The 17,608-nt window shown below is 42.8% G+C and overlaps 1 protein-coding gene across 1 annotated transcript in view; it reads left to right on the top strand.

Moving 5' to 3' along the window:
- RAB24 (RAB24, member RAS oncogene family) overlaps nt 1–17,608 on the top strand; it is a 1,334,059-nt gene that overhangs the window by 163,086 nt on the left and 1,153,365 nt on the right. The window contains exon 3 of the mRNA XM_044069307.1: nt 17,306–17,374. Coding sequence (XP_043925242.1) covers nt 17,306–17,374 — 69 coding nt within the window. The remainder of the gene's footprint in view (nt 1–17,305; nt 17,375–17,608) is intronic.

Here is a 17,608-nt window from a genome sequence, read left to right as displayed (position 1 = left end):
CTTTAGAGGCCAGTCTTCACATTATTGTCTTGGAGATGAGGGTGAACCTCCTAGCATTGCAGGCATTCCAGGATGTCCTCCCCAGGGGTGTGATTTCCATATAGTTGGACAATGTGGCAGTTGTATGGTACATCAGCAAACAAGGAGGAACACATTCTTACCTTTTGTGTCAAATGGCCACAAGAGTTTGACAATGGGCTGTTTCTTCACACCTTTTCCACATATCTGGTTCTTCCAATGCTGTGCAGAAAAATTGAACAGGACTATTCTAATGCCTCACGAGTGATCCTTTAGTCCAACAGTAGCAGCTTTAGTTTTCATCACTGGGGGCAACCTTCCTGCTCTCCATTCACCTCCTACCTCAACAACAAGTGGAGCAGTTACTTTGCCGTGATCCCTCCACAGGTCAATCTCTAAGGGAAGCTGTGGTCCACAAATGGTCCCCAGACCAAATGAGAGGAAAAGGATACTCCATACGTTGGATATCCTCAGACAACTCTGATGCTATCTTGACTGAACGAAATCTATCAGGTTTTCAGATCAATTGTTAATTTCTTGTGAAGATAAGAAGGGATAACCTGTGTCAAAACAGTTTCCAAATGGTTGTCTAAGGTAATTACCTTTTGTTATACTCACCATAACAGTTATTCCAGGCAAGGCCCCACTCTACCAGGGCCTTGACTTCATCTGTGGCTTTTTGGAAAAGAAGTTGGATTCTAGAAGTATTCTTGAAGCTGCTACTTGGTCATCTGTACATACTTTTACAAAGTACTAAAAACATGATTTCTTTCTAGGTCCAGGAAAGGCTTTGTTGGAACCATTCTTCAGGGGCTCCTGGACTGTTTTCCTACCACTTTATGTAGTAAGCTAGGGTAATCTACCCATATAGCAGGAAAACTCTGAAGGGCTTTGTCACCAAACTTTTTGTATAGTCAGCTCAGGTAACGCTGCCTGACAGTTTTGGCATGCAGAAGGTAAGCAGAAGCTGGCTGGGTGTTGTATCCTTGGCAGAATATAATACCCTCCCCATAAAGCTAAGAGTACTGCAGCAGTGATCATTCAAATATCTGTGTTCTGTTCTGGTAAGCTTACCTACACAACTGTACTTTCCTCCATGTGGAACTTGTCATTTTCAGATGCAGAAGTTATGAGTGTGCCTCATAAAGCTAGAATTGCAAGTATAGTTTGAACTGCAGCAAGCAGCTCTTCTGCTTTTTTTCCCTGCACGATTTCTTATTTTTCACTCTTGGCATTCACTTGATCGTAGACATGGAAAGGTAGGAAGAAGTATACATGCATACAAATATTTCAAGCATGGGTGTTAATGCCCTTCTAGCTTGCCAATATACCAAAACACTTGTTCCCATAATACGCGTCCAGGCTGTTCTTAAAAATATCTGAACTAGTACTTGCTTTAATGTAATTTGGTAGTCTATTCCATGCACCAGCTATTTTGCCATAGAACCAATTGGTACACTTCTTATTCCTGTAGAATTTTCTACATAGGTTGTCTGATTATTCTGTAGTACTTCTTGATAACCCCAAACATTCCCAGAAGTAGTTGTCTCTAAATGCCCTGTATACCTGAATGAGATCTCCTCTTAGGTAGCTACAAGAGACACTGTACAAGTTCAGATATTTTAGTCTTTCATAATAATTTAAATTTTCACATCCATGGATGATGTTAGTATATTGCTGCACTTTTTCCAGTTTACTCATGTTTGTTTTCCTTATTCCATACTCATGTTTTGATCTAATGTAACTAACAAACAATGACTTCATCATTTTGGATTTCCTAGACTTTATAAATCTTTTTATACACCGTGTAGATGTTCATAGTGTTTCACTGTTGCAGTCATCACCTATGGTAGCCCTCGGCTGGCCCGAATACCAGAGTCTATGTTTTTCAGTGTCTGCTGTCGCTTGCTGCCAGACGTCAGGTTGTCGGTGCTATAAAGGAAGGCGGCCGACACTATTTCATGAGTTTTTCTTGCCGTGGAGCCCGTAGTAGAAGTAGTTCGCAATTCTGCCGGTCGGTCGCTACCAGAGTTTAGATTACACCTGAATATGTCTAAAGCCAAGTACCCCATTGGGGATCCTTTTTTCTTGCACTAGCCGATGTCCGAAAAAGTTAATTGTCTCGCCTGTGGGAAGCAAATACCACACCAAGACTTCCATTCATACTGTGTCACTTGTTTAGGCCCAGACCATGATGTCCCCCGTTGCCGATTCTGTGCCCTCTTTAATGCGAGAACCAATTGTCGTAGAGCTCTTATTGTAGCCAGGTATTTTCTTCTTCCATCTTCGCATTCCAAAATTGCATCCGTCGGCCAACAATCCGTTGACATTCTGAAAAAACACATGGATAAAGATAGAGACTGACCACACAAGGCTAAGCCTTCTGATGGCTCTACCACTAAGCAGTTCTTCAGTTCTCTGGAATTCATTGAGGCACCTTCGCAGCCCCTGATGTCCAATTCGATACCTTCGCAGGCCTCTACTGAGACCCTTTCAGAGTCCGGTATGCTGCAGAAATCTTCTTCTTTCTAGCCTTTGGTTGTCTATGTCTTGGTTGGGTCTGGAGCTGTGATGCAGGTACTGGCTTCCGAGGAGGTTTTTCACACTACTGAATCTAGACAAAATCAGACGTCTTCTCCTCCAACTACTGTTTCTCTTAGATCGATGGATACTTCTAGGAAAACTACCTCTAGCCACCATTTTAATCCTGCTCCACCACCCCAGGCTCAAATGCTTACAATGGCGGAGGATCTTATCACCCTTATCAAGGGTAGTCTGGCCACACCTACTAAAAGGAAAAGAGACCTTTCTCCTGAAATACTGACAGAACAGGATTCTGAGGAGTCCGATTATTAAGATTTTGAAGAGGAACAACAACCTCTGACTGCTTATGAGGATTCAGATGCAGAGGAATCCATTCCTTCTGCCTCCCCATCAGAAGATCTTTGCTTTGGGGAAACCCTTCACACCCTCGGGGAACATTTCCAATGAGAATCCCAGGACTTTCCTCAGTCTAAGAAAAGACTAAAAGTTTCTAGACCTGCCCCCAGCATAGACTCTTTGCCATCCCTCCACTCTTAGAGGTGGTTGATAATGTTTACCATGAATCCAGTTTAACTCCTAATGCCCTCCCACCTGCTCCCAGAAAACCTGACCGGTATTAGAGTACCATATTCTCACAAATACTTGTACAGAAATCCTGCTGCAGACCCGGAGGTCATTACACAGGGACCAAAAGGAGTTGAGGCTAGTTCTGCAAAGAATCCTATTCCTTTTGTCAAGGACTCCAGAGCTCTGGACAGATGGGGTAAAAAAAGTATACACCTCTGCAATCTTAACTATCAGAGCACTCAGGTGTCAGTTCCACATGTTAAAATATCAACAACACACTTTGGAACTATTAAAACAAAATATTTCAACCTTTCCTGACTGTGCCAATTAGGAAGAGCAGATTTACTGCACTCTACTTGTCAAGTGGCTAAACACTCATTACACTGTGGATATGACTCCCTAGAAGCCTCAAGCAGGGCAGCACTGTCAGGATCTGTCATTGGGAGACATGCATGGTTGAAGGAACAACCTCTCCCTAATCATGTCAAATCTAAATTACGTGATGCACCCTTGGATAAGGACCACTTGTTTTGAGAAAAGCAGAAGAGGTGCTTTAAAAGATGGAAGACGAAGCAAAATCTATGCAAACAGTAAAATATTTCCTTCAGGTACAACCTCCTAGGTTCAGCAGGAATTTTCTCTCAAAATACTAGTCCTTTCCTGCACCTAGTAGACAGGGGCCAAGGTAAGCCCCACAGGGGCAGACCACCCAGACTCTTATCCCAGGGACAGCAGAGGACCAAACAGTGGGCCACTTCCACTCCAAAGGCAGGGAGTTGTAAACCATCCCTCTATGGAAAAAACTCTCAATGACTCCCTCTCCCCCCTCTGCCCTCTTTTCACTCACCAGAAACTAGGAGGAAGGCTCTCCCTCTGCAAAGAAAATTGGCTTTCTGTAACAAAAGACCAATGAGTCTTAAAGATCATTTTTCAGGGATACAAATTGTCCTTCAATGAACTCCCAATTCCAAGAGGGTACCCAGACTTGCCTCCAAATAAGTGGGCAGAGGCATTGAAACAAGTCCAAACTCTCCTATCCCAAGGGGCCTGTAGAACCTGTCCCCTCAGATCAAACAGGCAAAGGCTTTTATTCCAGACTATTCCTTGCTCCCAGAAAAGATGGCACTTGGCAACCCATCCTGTATCTATACATTCTGAACACCTTCCTGGTGGCCAAATTCAAAATGCTAACTTTGCAGCAAGTGCTGCCTGTGCTGACAAAAAATGTGTGGTTAGTTAACCTAGATCTAAAGGATGCCTACCCCCACATCCCCCCAAGGGAATCCTGCAGGAAATTCCTTCACTTCAGAGCAGGCTCACAACACTTTTCAGTTCTCTGCACTACCCTTTGGCTTATCTACTGCTCCCAGGGTGTTCACCAAATGTTTAGCCCAGACCATAGCCCTTTGCAGACAGAAAATATGCAAAGTTACCCTCATCTGTATGACTGTCTCATTCAGGCAGATTGCAAAGAAAAGCTCCTTGAGGGCCTCCTCTTTGTCAACCCCCCCATCCTCTTTAGGGTACACCATCAACGAGAAGAAATCAATGGCCTTCCTATTCCCAGAAAACAGATCTTCCTGCCTCTGTTTTACCCAGCTGGCTTCCAGAAGTTGCCTCACTGTGAAGAAGTTCCTGCAAGCCTTGGGGTACATGGCATCTTGCATCCTTCTAATTCCTCTGGCCAGGCTTCACATGAGAAAACTTCAGTGGTATCTAATGAACCTTTGGTGTCAGCACACTCCACCTCTAGAGACCTCTCTACCTCTGATTCCCTGTATAAGGGCCGAGTTTCTCTGGTAGGCAGGGGCCCGTGTCCAGAACAGGGTCTTTCCTTCACCCTCTGCCCAATTGGGCAGACCATTACCATTGACGCCTCGGATATAGCTTGGGGCGCTCACCTAGAAGGCAGGTGCACCCAAGGTCTTTGGGATGCCCAGCACTTTCCCTTACACATCAGCCGGAAGGAAATGATGGCAGTATAGAAGGCTCTGACATCTTTCAAACCCCATCACAAGCCAGGGGTTCTCCTTATGAAAACCGACACAGTAATGTGGTACATCAACAAACAGGGAGGGGACCCACTTTTTCCCTCTGTGCAGGCTAACCATGAACCTCTGGCTGACAGCCTCTTCCATGGGACTACACCTGATAGCTCAATACCTACCAGGGATCAACAGCACCCTGGCAGACCACTTAAGCAGAAACTTACTGCACCTCCACAAATAGCAGCTCCACAGAAAAATCTTTTTACAGCTCACTCCGGCATGGGGGACTCCAGAGGTGGATTTCTTTTCTTCACATCTCAACCATCAGCTGAAAAAATTCTGTACCAGGGATTATCACCACCTAGCATTGAAGGTGGAAACCTTGACCTTCCCCTGAAACACCCTCTTTGTGTACGCATTCCGTCCCCTGCCTGTTATTCCCAAGGTACTGATTAAAATAAGGGAGGTGAGACCCAAGTCCATCCTCATTGCTCCAGACTGGCCCAGACAACATTGGTACCCCTTACTGCGCAGCCTGACCTTACAGCTTCCCAGGCAGCTTATCCTGATCTCAGACCTCTTAACTCCGGTGGGGGGATGCTGCACCCAGACTTGCAGACTCTCAAACTATCAGCATGGCTAATACTCTAAAGACAAACAAGGGGCCCCTGTTAAGCAAACAGGTCCTAGACCTTATCATAAAGGCCTGAAGGCCCAGCACCAGAAATTCTTATACAGGAAAATATTCTGCTCTTGGAGCCAGTGCAGAGGGGGCAGTACCTCACAATCTTCCATCCCTCTTGTCCTGGACTACTTAGTGGAGCTACTTAATAGTGGACTCAACCTCTCCTCTATTAAAATCCATGCCTCAGACATTTCATTTAATTTTGATACAGAACAGCCCCTGTTCCCCCATCTGTTTATTAAACAATTCCTCAGAAGGGCTTCTAATATCAGACTTCTCAGAAGGCCACCCACTCCAACCTGGGATCTGAATTATGTTTTGGAAAAAGTAACTTTACCACCCTTCAAACCTGCTGTTTCAGCAGAACTAAGATACCTCTCCTGGAAGACTGTTTTTCTCCTAGCTATCACCTCAGCCTGAAGGGTTTCAGAACTTCAGGCACTGATGGCCTTTGAGCTCTTCATCATATTCCATGCAGACAGGGTCTCAGTGAGGACTAATCCCTCCTTTATGCCCAAGGTGGTATCTAATGTAACTCTCAGCCAGGCCATACATCTACCCACCTTTTTACCTAACCCTCAAAACAAGGGGGAAATAATTATGTATTCATTAGACCTGCATAAGTAGTTCAGATACTATCTGGACTGTACTAAACCCTTCAGGAAAACAGACCAACTACTTGTCAGCTTTGCCCCAGGGGCAGAGGGGAAGCCCATTTCCAAACAAACCATTTCCAAACGGATATCACACTGTATCCATTTCTGCTGCAGATTTCATGGGAACCCCCCCCCCCCCAAGTCTATTTGAACCCATTTCACTAGGGCCGCATCCACTTTCCAGCATTCCTCAGAGGAGTTCCCACCAGGGCCATCCTGGAAGCTGCCACCTGGACTTCTGTCCATACCTTTACCAAGCATTACCACATACCTCTGTTTTCTAAGGCTAGGGCAGGGTTTGCCTCTGCAGGGCATGCTGACCCATTCCTAGGTCTCTTACTAATCCTACCACCCCTGTCCAGCTTTGGGAATCCTCCCACAGGTGATGACTGCAACAGTGAAACACAAAGGACATAGTACAGTTGTGTAAACTTACCATAAATGTAGATGTTTGAGTGTATTCACTGTTGCAGTTCTGGTTTCCCGCCCTCCTTCCCCCTTATATCTTCTTTCTTTAGGGAGACATAAGTTTCTAACAGTGGCTTTTAGCCACCAGGACCACTTTACCATATTTACTTGGGCCTCTGACTGGTTAGGGCAAGAAAAACTGATGTAATGGCGTTGTCTGCCTTCCTTTATAGCACTGACGACCTGACTTCAGGCAGCAAGCAACAGCAGCCGACGCAGAAAAACATTGACTCTGGTATTCGGGCTGGCCAAGGGCTACCACAGCAGGGATAACCCACAGGTGATGACTGCAACAGTGAATACATTCGAACATCTGCATTTTTGGTAAGTGTACGTAACTGAACTTTCTGTAGGTTCATAGGTGTGTACTAGGCTAATGACCACAAGGGCCTTTTTAAGTCTAGCCATGCATCCCAAATCTCTGATGAGATCTTGTACCCTTGATAAGTGTAAGCATGGGCCTGAGAGATGAACCATTTACAGGTTACATGTTTGCATCAGAGACATAGTTGCTAAACCAGGGATGAATTTCCGGTTTCCCATCCAGTTGTCCAATTTATACTTGAATTGGATTAGGGAGGAACTCTGCTTCACATGGATGGGGAGCCTGTTCCATAGACTGAGTAGTCTGTGGGATACATGCCCATCTCTCCAGCAGGTCATATTTGTATCACAGGCAAGGTTCAAGTCTTTAGAACGAATAATTCTGGTTCTGTTTGATGTCCTTCAAGGATGCATCTGCAGTCATAACAAATGGGTTGTCCTGTCGTCAGGCAGCCCTTCGGTCGGCCGGATTCCAAAGTCTGGGTCCGGCTTCGGCTGATGTCGCACTTCACCCGACGTCATCTCTGTTGGTCTTCGGGTATAAAGGCATCAGCCGACGCCATTTTCCTCAGTCTTTCTTGCGCGTGCCAAGCAGAAGCTGTTCGCAAGTGCCGGTCGGTCAGATCCAGAGATTACTACTACCGAATACTATCAAGACTTCTAAAAGCTAAGTACCCGTTGGGGACTCTTTCTTGCCTCAGCCGATGTCAGAAAAAGTCAATAACTGTTTAACTTGTGGGTAACAAAAACCTCATAAAGATTTCCACTCTTACTGCCTGCCTTGCCTAGCCCCAGACTACGACGTAGCAGCCTGTTCGCCTGTGCTTCCTTCAACCGAAACGCTTAGGCGTCGGTCGGAGTTTGCTGAACAGTTTTTCGGCTCAGATTTTGCGTACATTATGCCGCCGGATCCTCCGACTACCCAAATTGTTAAAAACGAAAGAAAAGACCGACACTCGCGGTCCGCGGTTTCGGCCGAAACCACGGTTAAGCAAGCCGCGAGTGTCTCGGTTTCGGCCGAAACCGAGAAAACGGGTCAATCTTCAGCCGAATCCATGACTACTACTGAGGCTCCTGCTACCTTAGTTGAATCGGCCTCAGAAGTTTTGCCTACTACTGTGGATCCTAGTGATTTATCAGACACCATCCCTTTGGATGTCTCTACCCCAGCACGTGGTGCTGCTAGGCCTCCTGCTGCCATGTCTGTTAAGGCCTTTGCCAGGGCTAAAGCAGCCAAAACTGTTAAATCAGTGCCTGTTAAGCCACCCTCACACAGGCCCACTTCTAGTTCACAAATGCTTACTCTGGCAGAGGATTTAATATCCTTAATTAGGGGATCACAATCTCACCCAGACAGGGCCTCTCAGCCCCCAGAAAAGAGATCTAGAGCAGAGCCCCCCGAGCCAGTGTCCTCTGATGATTCTGCGGATGACTCAGACATTACAGACCAGCCAGAGGCTCCTTTATCTACTTATGAAGATTCAGATGCTGAAGAATCCATTCCATCTGCCTCTCCACCAGAGGAATTTTCTTTTGGGGAAACCTTACATGCCATGAGAGAACAATTCCAATGGCAGGGACAAGATTTCTCAGATTCAAGAAAAAGGCTTAGGACATTTCTGCACTTACCACAACATAGGCCCTTAGCTATACCTCCAGTACTGCCTGTTGTGGATGATGCATTTAATGATGTTTGCACAGCTCCTGATACTTTACCTCCAGCCCCTGCCAAACCAGATAGATTTTACAGGGTGCCAGACACTCATCACCACCTATACAAGGCCCCACTTGCAGATCCTGAGACTATATCCCAGGGACCAAAGGCAGTAGCGTCGACCTCAGCAAAAAACCCTATTCCTTCTGAAAGGGAATCCAGGTCCTTAGAGAGATGGGGGAAAAAAGTGTACACCTCTGCTACTCTCTCGGCTAGAGCTTTAAACTGTCAGTTTCATATGATCCAATACCAAGAGTTTATGCTTGATCAGTTAACTAAGAAGCTGTCCTCTGATGACTCCTTAGATAAGAAATATGTTTTAGAAATGGTGAATAACATCCAACAGGTTAGTAACCATTCTTTAAAATGTGGCTATGATGCACTGGAGGCTTCATTTAGATCAGCCATGACTGGCACAGTGATAAGAAGGCATGCATGGTTGAAAGAACAGGTCTTGCCGGATCATGTTAAAGCAAAGCTGTTAGATGCTCCTATGGATAAGGCCAGTCTATTTGGTACACCTGCTCAGCAAGTAATGAAGAAAATGGAAGAGAAGGCAAAATCTGTACAAACAGTTAAGGATTTCTTACAGGTTCAGCCCCCAAGGTTTAGCAGGAACTGGCCTGCCAAAAATTGGTCCTTTCCAGACTCCTCAAAATCTCAAAGAGGCAGGAATAGACGCTCTAGAGGCAGAAATCAATCCAGAGGAGGTGCCTACAGAGGATGACAGTGGCAAGGCAATAACCGAGGCACAGACACAACCACTGCCACTGCAACAGGAAAATCACAGTGACTTGGCTCTGACACCGCCTACCAGGGAGCAAATAGCAGCACCTTTAGGCGGAAAGTTGGCATTATTTTCGAAAAATTGGCACTATATCACAAAAGACAAGTGGATTTTGCAAACCATAGACCAAGGCTACAGGTTCCACTTCCACACCTTACCAGTAAAAAGAGGAATGCCAAACCTACCTCCAAATCAAAAAACAGAAGCTCTAAACCAGATAGCGGAATTAACAAAGATGAGAGCTGTGGAAAGAGTACCAATAACAGAACAGGGCAAAGGATTCTACTCCAGACTCTTCCTAGTACCAAGAAAAGAGAAAAGTTGGAGACCTATTCTCGACCTGTCCGTCTTAAACACATACATCATTGTCCCAAAATTCAAAATGCTGACCCTACAGCAACTTCTTCCCATGCTGGGCAAGGAGTGTTGGCTGGTAACTCTAGATCTCAAGGAGGCATACCTGCACGTCCCCATACGACCAAATTGCAGAAGATACCTCAGATTTCTTGCAGGATCAGAGCATTATCAATTCTCAGCATTGCCCTTTGGCTTATCTACTGCGCCCAGAGTATTCACAAAATGCCTGGCTTCAGTAATCGCTCACTGCAGGCTACAGGGAATCCAAATTTATCCATACCTGGACGACTGCCTGTTACAAGCGGACAACAAAAGCAAGCTGACAACAGATTTACAAAGAGTCATTTGCTTACTACAAGCCCTGGGATACACAGTCAATTTACGAAAGTCAAGGCTGATACCATCCCAAACAAGAACATTCTTGGGTGCGGAATTGAACACAGTAAAACAAATGGCATTCCTAACTGCAGAAAAACAAAAACAACTCCCTCTTTACTTCTTGGCATTAACAAAGCAGGACAAACTAACAGCAAGAAAAGTACTGCAGGCCTTGGGCTTCATGGCATCATGCATAATCTTGGTCCCACATGCCAGACTGCATATGAGAAAGCTACAGTGGTACCTAAAGAATTTATGGTCTCAACACAGGCACAGCTTAGAAACCGAAATCCCACTAACCCCATGCCTGAAACAGGAGTTCCTATGGTGGGCTCAAGCATGCCAATCAAACCCAGGCTTACCCTTCCACAACTTTCAAGCAAGCCAAACCATCACAACGGACGCCTCAGACCTAGGCTGGGGGGCGCACATGTTGGACAAATGCATACTAGGATTGTGGACTCAAGATCAACTGCACCTACACATATACCAAAGAGAAATGCTGGCAGTAAAACTAGCAATCCAGAAATTCAGACCATTCCTCAAAGAAGGCCATTTAATGATAAGGACAGACAACACCACAGTCATGTGGTACATCAACAAACAGGGAGGCACTCATTCATACCCCCTATGCAGAATGACTCTGGACCTTTGGAATATGGCTCTGAGCTACAACATCCAGTTACAGGCAATATTTGTGCCGGGAAAACAAAACACCCTAGCAGACATGTTAAGCAGAACCACCTCGGATGCTCACGAATGGATGCTACACAGAGACATCTTCAAGGCCATCACAAAGAAATGGGGAATGCCACAAATAGACCTATTCGCATCACCACTCAATCACCAGCTCAAAAAATTCTGCACAAGGACATACCACCCACTTGCATGGAAGGTGGACTCTCTATCCTTCAGTTGGAAAGGCCTGACGGCATATGCATTTCCACCTCTTCCTTTGATGCACAAGGTACTACTGAAAATCAAAGAGGAACACCCAAGGATAATCCTGATAGCTCCAAATTGGCCAAGACAACACTGGTATCCATTGCTGAGGAGCATGTCTCAGGGGAGAATGTGGTCAATACCCCTGATGCCTTTGATGTTAACTCAGAACAACTACAACATCATGCACCCAAACCTAAAAACCTTGCAACTGACTGCCTGGAACATCACATAGCAGCAACTAACCCAGACCTATCCCAAAGGGTTAAAGACATTATCCTTGAAGCCCACAGACCTTCAACAAGAAGGAACTATGCAGGAAAATGGAAAAGATTTGTCATTTGGAGTACTGAAAGAGGAAAAGATGTGTCGACATAGATATTGCTAACATCCTGGAGTACTTGGCAGAGCTTCTACATACAGGCCTGTCCTATTCCTCCATTAATATACTTGCATCAGCTATTTCAGCAGAATACAGCTTCGATCCACCTGTCTTTTCGCATCCTCTACTCAGGCAGTTCCTCAGAGGGATCAAGAATGTAAAACCTCCATGGAAACCACCATTACCAGCATGGGACTTGAACTTTGTGCTAGAAAAATTGACACTCCCTCCATTTGAACCAGCAGCAACAGCAGATCTTCAACACCTATCATGGAAAACTGCTTTCCTACTGGCAATTACTTCAGCAAGGAGGGTTTCGGAACTACAGGCCTTAATGGCAGTACAACCCTTCCTAATCTTCCATCAGGATAGGGTGTCCATGAGAACTAATCCTACATTTATGCCTAAGGTGGTATCCAGAGTGTCTTTAAACCAGGCAATCCACCTACCTACCTACCTTCTTTCCCAATCCACAGAACAGGAGGGAAAGACTGCTGCATACCTTGGATGTACATAGACAGTTACGCTACTACCTGGACAGAACCAAAGGTGTCAGAAAAACTGACCAGCTTTTAGTAGCCTATGCACCAGGAAGGGAAGGAAAAGCAATTTCCAAACAGACAATCTCCAAATGGATAGGAAATTGCATAAGATTCTGTTACTCCTACCACGGAAAACCAATTCCACAGAAAATAAGACCTCATTCTACAAGGGCTACAGCCACTACCACAGCTTTCTTACGAGGAGTGGCAACCAAGGACATTATTGAGGCGGCTACTTGGACCTCCGTGCATACATTTGCCAAGCATTATAATTTACCTCTATACTCCAGATCCCGAGCAGGGTTTGCCACTGCTGTACTGCAAGGGATCCTAACTACACCATAATTCTTCTTCCTCCTCCCCTAGTTTGGCTATGGTATTCTACCCATTTGTTATGACTGCAGATGCATCCTTGAAGGACATAGTACAGTTTTGTACCTACCATAAATGTAGATGTCCGAACAGGATAGCATCTGCAGTCAGGATTACCACCCTCCTTCCCTCTGTGGTACTCCTAGGGTATTTACCCTCCTAATAGCTAGCTGGGGGGGAGTCTCTTATGGTGTATTTGTTTGTATATATGTACATACATTGTTATTTTTTGTGTTTGCCTTCTACTTTTTTGGAAACATTGGCTTTTATCCAAAATTTAGCTTACCAAGAGGGCAACTGGCACCTGGGGCAAGAAACACTGAGGAAAATGGCGTCGGCTGATGCCTTTATACCCGAAGACCAACAGAGATGACGTCGGGTGAAGTGCGACATCAGCCGAAGCCGGACCCAGACTTTGGAATCCGGCCGACCGAAGGGCTGCCTGACGACAGGACAACCCATTTGTTATGACTGCAGATGCTATCCTGTTCGGACATCTACATTTATGGTAGGTACAAAACTGTACTTTTTGTGGATATGCAGGAGGTCCATCAGAGTGGGGGTCTGACAATTCCCTGTATGCTAGGCATAGATCTATAACTATCATTAACCAACTGGTTGATATGATTACAAAAACTCATAACTGAATCTACCCATATATCCAGGTCCTGAAATGAATCTACAGTTTTAATCACTGTGTGCTGTATTAAATATTCACCTTTAAATGTATGTCTCCCAAGTCTCATATGCTTAGTTTTTCATGCATTTATGAGCATCTTGTTTTCCTGTGCCCAAATGGTCAATTTAGTCAAGTTTTTTTGCAGACATGCTGTATCTGTAACACATGTAATCATTTAACTCAATTTAAGGTCATCTGCATGTAGACTGTAGAACACCTCGGATGAAAGAGTTAGGTCTGAAAGATGCAATCTAAACAAGTAAGGGCCTAGGACAGAGCCCTGTGGGACACCCTGACTGTAACAAAGGATTTCACCTCTCCAGTTGCTGTATGATACTTGCCATGTCCTATTTGTAAGCCATGCAGCTGTCCCATCTTGCAAGAGTACATCAATACCTAGTTGTACTATTTTATTGATCAGTGTTTTGTGTATGACTCGAGTTAAATCTATATAAATTACATCACAGTACAATTTTTCATTCATAGCTGTTGTATTGTTATAGAACATCATGTTACAGGTGGTAATAGATCTATTTTCAAAATATGCATGCTGATGTATGGTTTCAAATCCCAACCTATCCAGTTCTGACTAAATTCTCCAATATTACCTTTTCCATTATTTTTCCAAAACATGAAAGTAGACTTAAGGGTGGATATGCAGGATATGACTCTGGGTTTGTCCTACTCCACTTCCCCTTAAAGACAGGTTTAATAAGTGCATGTCTCTAATCTTGAGGAATCTCCTTATATTTATTTGACCTAGTGAATAGTAGCTATAATGGTACCATAAGTTTTTGCTAACGTGTTCTTTAGTCATTTTACTAAATCTTTCCCCTCCCTGTGCTTTGTTTGGATCCAGATTGCACAGTTCTTTTTCAATATAATCTAATTTGATTCCAGTGTCTGCGGTTACCTCGATGTCACTAGGACAACTTATCACCCCTTTTGTGGAGCCAAACTGTTTTGCTTAAGATTTTGTAAATATATCTGAAATAGGTTGTATCTGAGAATACATTTTAGAATCTGCAGTTTATCAATTTATGTGTATTTACTTCTTCCATTTCTTAAGTATTTGTAAAAAGGTTTCCTATTGTGCTCAGTATCTTTGAATTTTCGTCAAAATTTTCTTGATCTTGTCTCATACTGTGCTTAATCTGTTTGCCCAGTTTATTTCAGTTTTCAAAGATGTAGTTCAACCTCTCTTCCATTTCTTAATTTTTTGTCTCTCACCTTAATCGGATATCTTGTTCTTATGGGAATATATATCCCCCTCATGATATATGCCTAGATCCTGATGTTAAACATTTTTTTGCACTCAGTTTCTTCTTCAAAATTTTCCACATTCCTTCTGCAATTTTTCCACTGAACATCTCACTCCAGTTAGTTTTACATATTGACTGTTTTGCTTCCATATAATCTGCAATTAACCTTATGTGCATTGGTTTCGATTTCAATTTGGCAGAATTATCTAGCAGCAAATTTACCTTTATAACTCAATGATCACTGCACATCAGTGGTGGTAAAACTTAAATTTAACAGTAATTTATTTAGGAACACAGACTATGTCTAGTATGTTCCATCCCCTGGTAGCTTTTTCGCAAACTGAAGCAATTGTTGTTCCTGACTGGTAAATTTAAGTCCCCAGCTAATAATAATCTTCCCTCCCGTGTTTCATGCAAGAAATGTATGAATTTGTCTGTCATCTGCACTTGACTGTGGTGGTCTATACACTCCAATTGTTATATGTTCCAGGGTTGTCTTTATTGTCACAGTTACACAGTCTATAGTATTGGTGTTATCATTGAACATATTATAATCACAGGTCTCATAACCATCTTTAATCCCTATCATAACTCATCTGTCTGATTTTTTGTTAGAATGTCTGTTACAGTAAAAACATTTATACCCTGATAGAACTGGTTTCCAGTCATTGTTCTTTAACCATGTTTCACAAACAATAACATCATCAATCTTGTGGGAACATAGCAAATTTTCTAATAAGACTTTATTATTAATGCTCCTAGCATTAACAACCATCAGAGATGCATCAATCTTGCTATCTATGAACTGTTAAATTTTCAACCTGGCAAAAATCTTTACCAGTGTTCGTCAAATATTGCAAAATATCTGCTGCAAAAATTGACCTCCATGATCTTGACAAATGGACGCCATCCTGTCTGAACACGTGTGCTTAAAACTAGGCTTGGATGCTCTACACATTTCCATTTTTTTAAAACTGGGTATTTTTTCCATGTAGGTATTTACTCAAAAAAATCTTTTCATTCACAGTAACCTGACTATCCTTTCTGTAGGTGATTTGTGAAAAATACGTCCAAACATCAGTACAAGCTATAATATCTAGGAGGGCGGTCAGTTTCCTACTAACAGTCAGAGAATTCTTGCGGATGACATCATCTGTACAGACATGAATAAAAAAAAGATTTGTACTTTACATTAATGATTTCCAAGGCTTGTCTCGCAAGTTCTGTTTTTGCTCCTGGCAAGCATAACACTATTCAATGTTCATTATCTTCTCTGCAAATGTGTCAGTTCCTCTAATAATTTAATTTCAATGTCCAATTACAAGAATCTCCAGCTTCTAATACAGTAATATCTGCTCTATCAATTGTTACAAAGGATAGATCTTCATCACCATTAGTCTTATTAATACTGCTGTTTTCATTGTGTATTAAATTCTCATCCATATGGTATTGCAAGTCCACAGCTTGAGCCATTTGGTCAACATCTGTCTTTCTCTTCTTTTTCCTTACAGTAATGTTATTCAGTCCTTCCACATTCAATTTTGATTTCTTCCTTTTCACCTGTCCCTTGTCTCTCTTTTTTTTTTCTGCCTTCTCTTTTGGAAGAATTATGCCTTTTTCTGTAGACCTAATATTTTCAGATAGAAAAATATTATCATTCCCTGTAACTTGTGTGTTACATAACAAAGCAGTGTCCTTTTCAGTACGTATTCTCTTTCCTTTACAGTCATTAATCAGTTTCTTTTTCTTCCTTATTTGTTGTGAACTTCTACCTTTCTTTTTTTTTTTTTGTTTCCTTCTAAACAGACCGGATACTCAGATTGCTGAATACTTGTATCCAGACCCAGAATTCCAGAGTTGCCAGGGGCATAGTCTTGTTTCATAGGGATTGACTGATCTTTGCAGACAATAGATGCATCATTTCCTAAATGTGTTCTGTTTGTTTTTGCCTAACATTATGTATTTCACCAGTCCAGTCAATATATGAAACAGTTCCCCAAGCCATGCCAATTGCACAAGTGCAATTATCATCATCATCAAGTCTAGATTTACTTCTAACAATGGTAAGCAAATCATCCAAACTCTAACACAAGGAACACAGATCATCAGTGTTATCAGCTGTTACCTTTAAGTAAATGTTGCATTGTGGGATAGGGAGGGCTTAACAACTTTGGTAAACATTCTCTGTGCTGAGCAGCCATGATTCCTATGGAGAAAGTCCTGAAATTTTGTGCAGATCTAGGCTAAAACTGAAATGGGTTGCTTGAGATCAGTGCTCTACCATGATTAACAGGACTACAAAGTTTGATTCTTATTGTCTTGATTTGACTTTATGCGTGTTGATAGTAAAATGATTCTAAATGTCTTGGGTGGGTTGTCCTATTGCATTTGCATTCTAAGAATGAAAATTCCTATTGTCTTTCACATTTATATATGGAAATATCAGAGAATGTTTAATTTTTCATCATGCTATCAAAAGCATAAACATAACTGTTTATAGAAATCCTGGTATCTCAACCAGGTTTTTTTGATTCATTGTATATTATAGCTTCAGTTCATATAGTAGGTAAAGTTTTTAAATGTTTATTTCATGAAAGGCCTGATAAACTACAGATTACCATGCCTTTTGTTTTATTGTAGACAATTGGAGCTGCATTTGTTGCCAAACCCATCCAAATCGGAGACAGAGTGATTGTGCTTGGTATTTGGGTAAGTCATATTAGTTATGCTTTAAATCATTATATTTTAGGCTATGCACAAGTTTGTCAAATAGGTTTAACATAAGCAATGTACTACTCATTTTTCGGAATACTGTCACCAAAGTACTAACTGTCCTTGATCTGTCTGGATATCCAATGTGGTTTGACACATTCTCATGAAATTACCCATAAAACACCATGACATTTTCTTAATTTTGCTTTTGGCTGAGCATCCCCATTCCAA

Source organism: Protopterus annectens, chromosome 4.part0 (assembly GCF_019279795.1).
Source record: "Protopterus annectens isolate FY-2018-M chromosome 4.part0, PAN1.0, whole genome shotgun sequence".
Taxonomy (NCBI): domain Eukaryota; kingdom Metazoa; phylum Chordata; order Ceratodontiformes; family Protopteridae; genus Protopterus; species Protopterus annectens.
The sequence above is the reverse complement of the archived record's forward strand: the minus strand, read 5'-3'. Positions and strand labels throughout refer to the sequence as shown.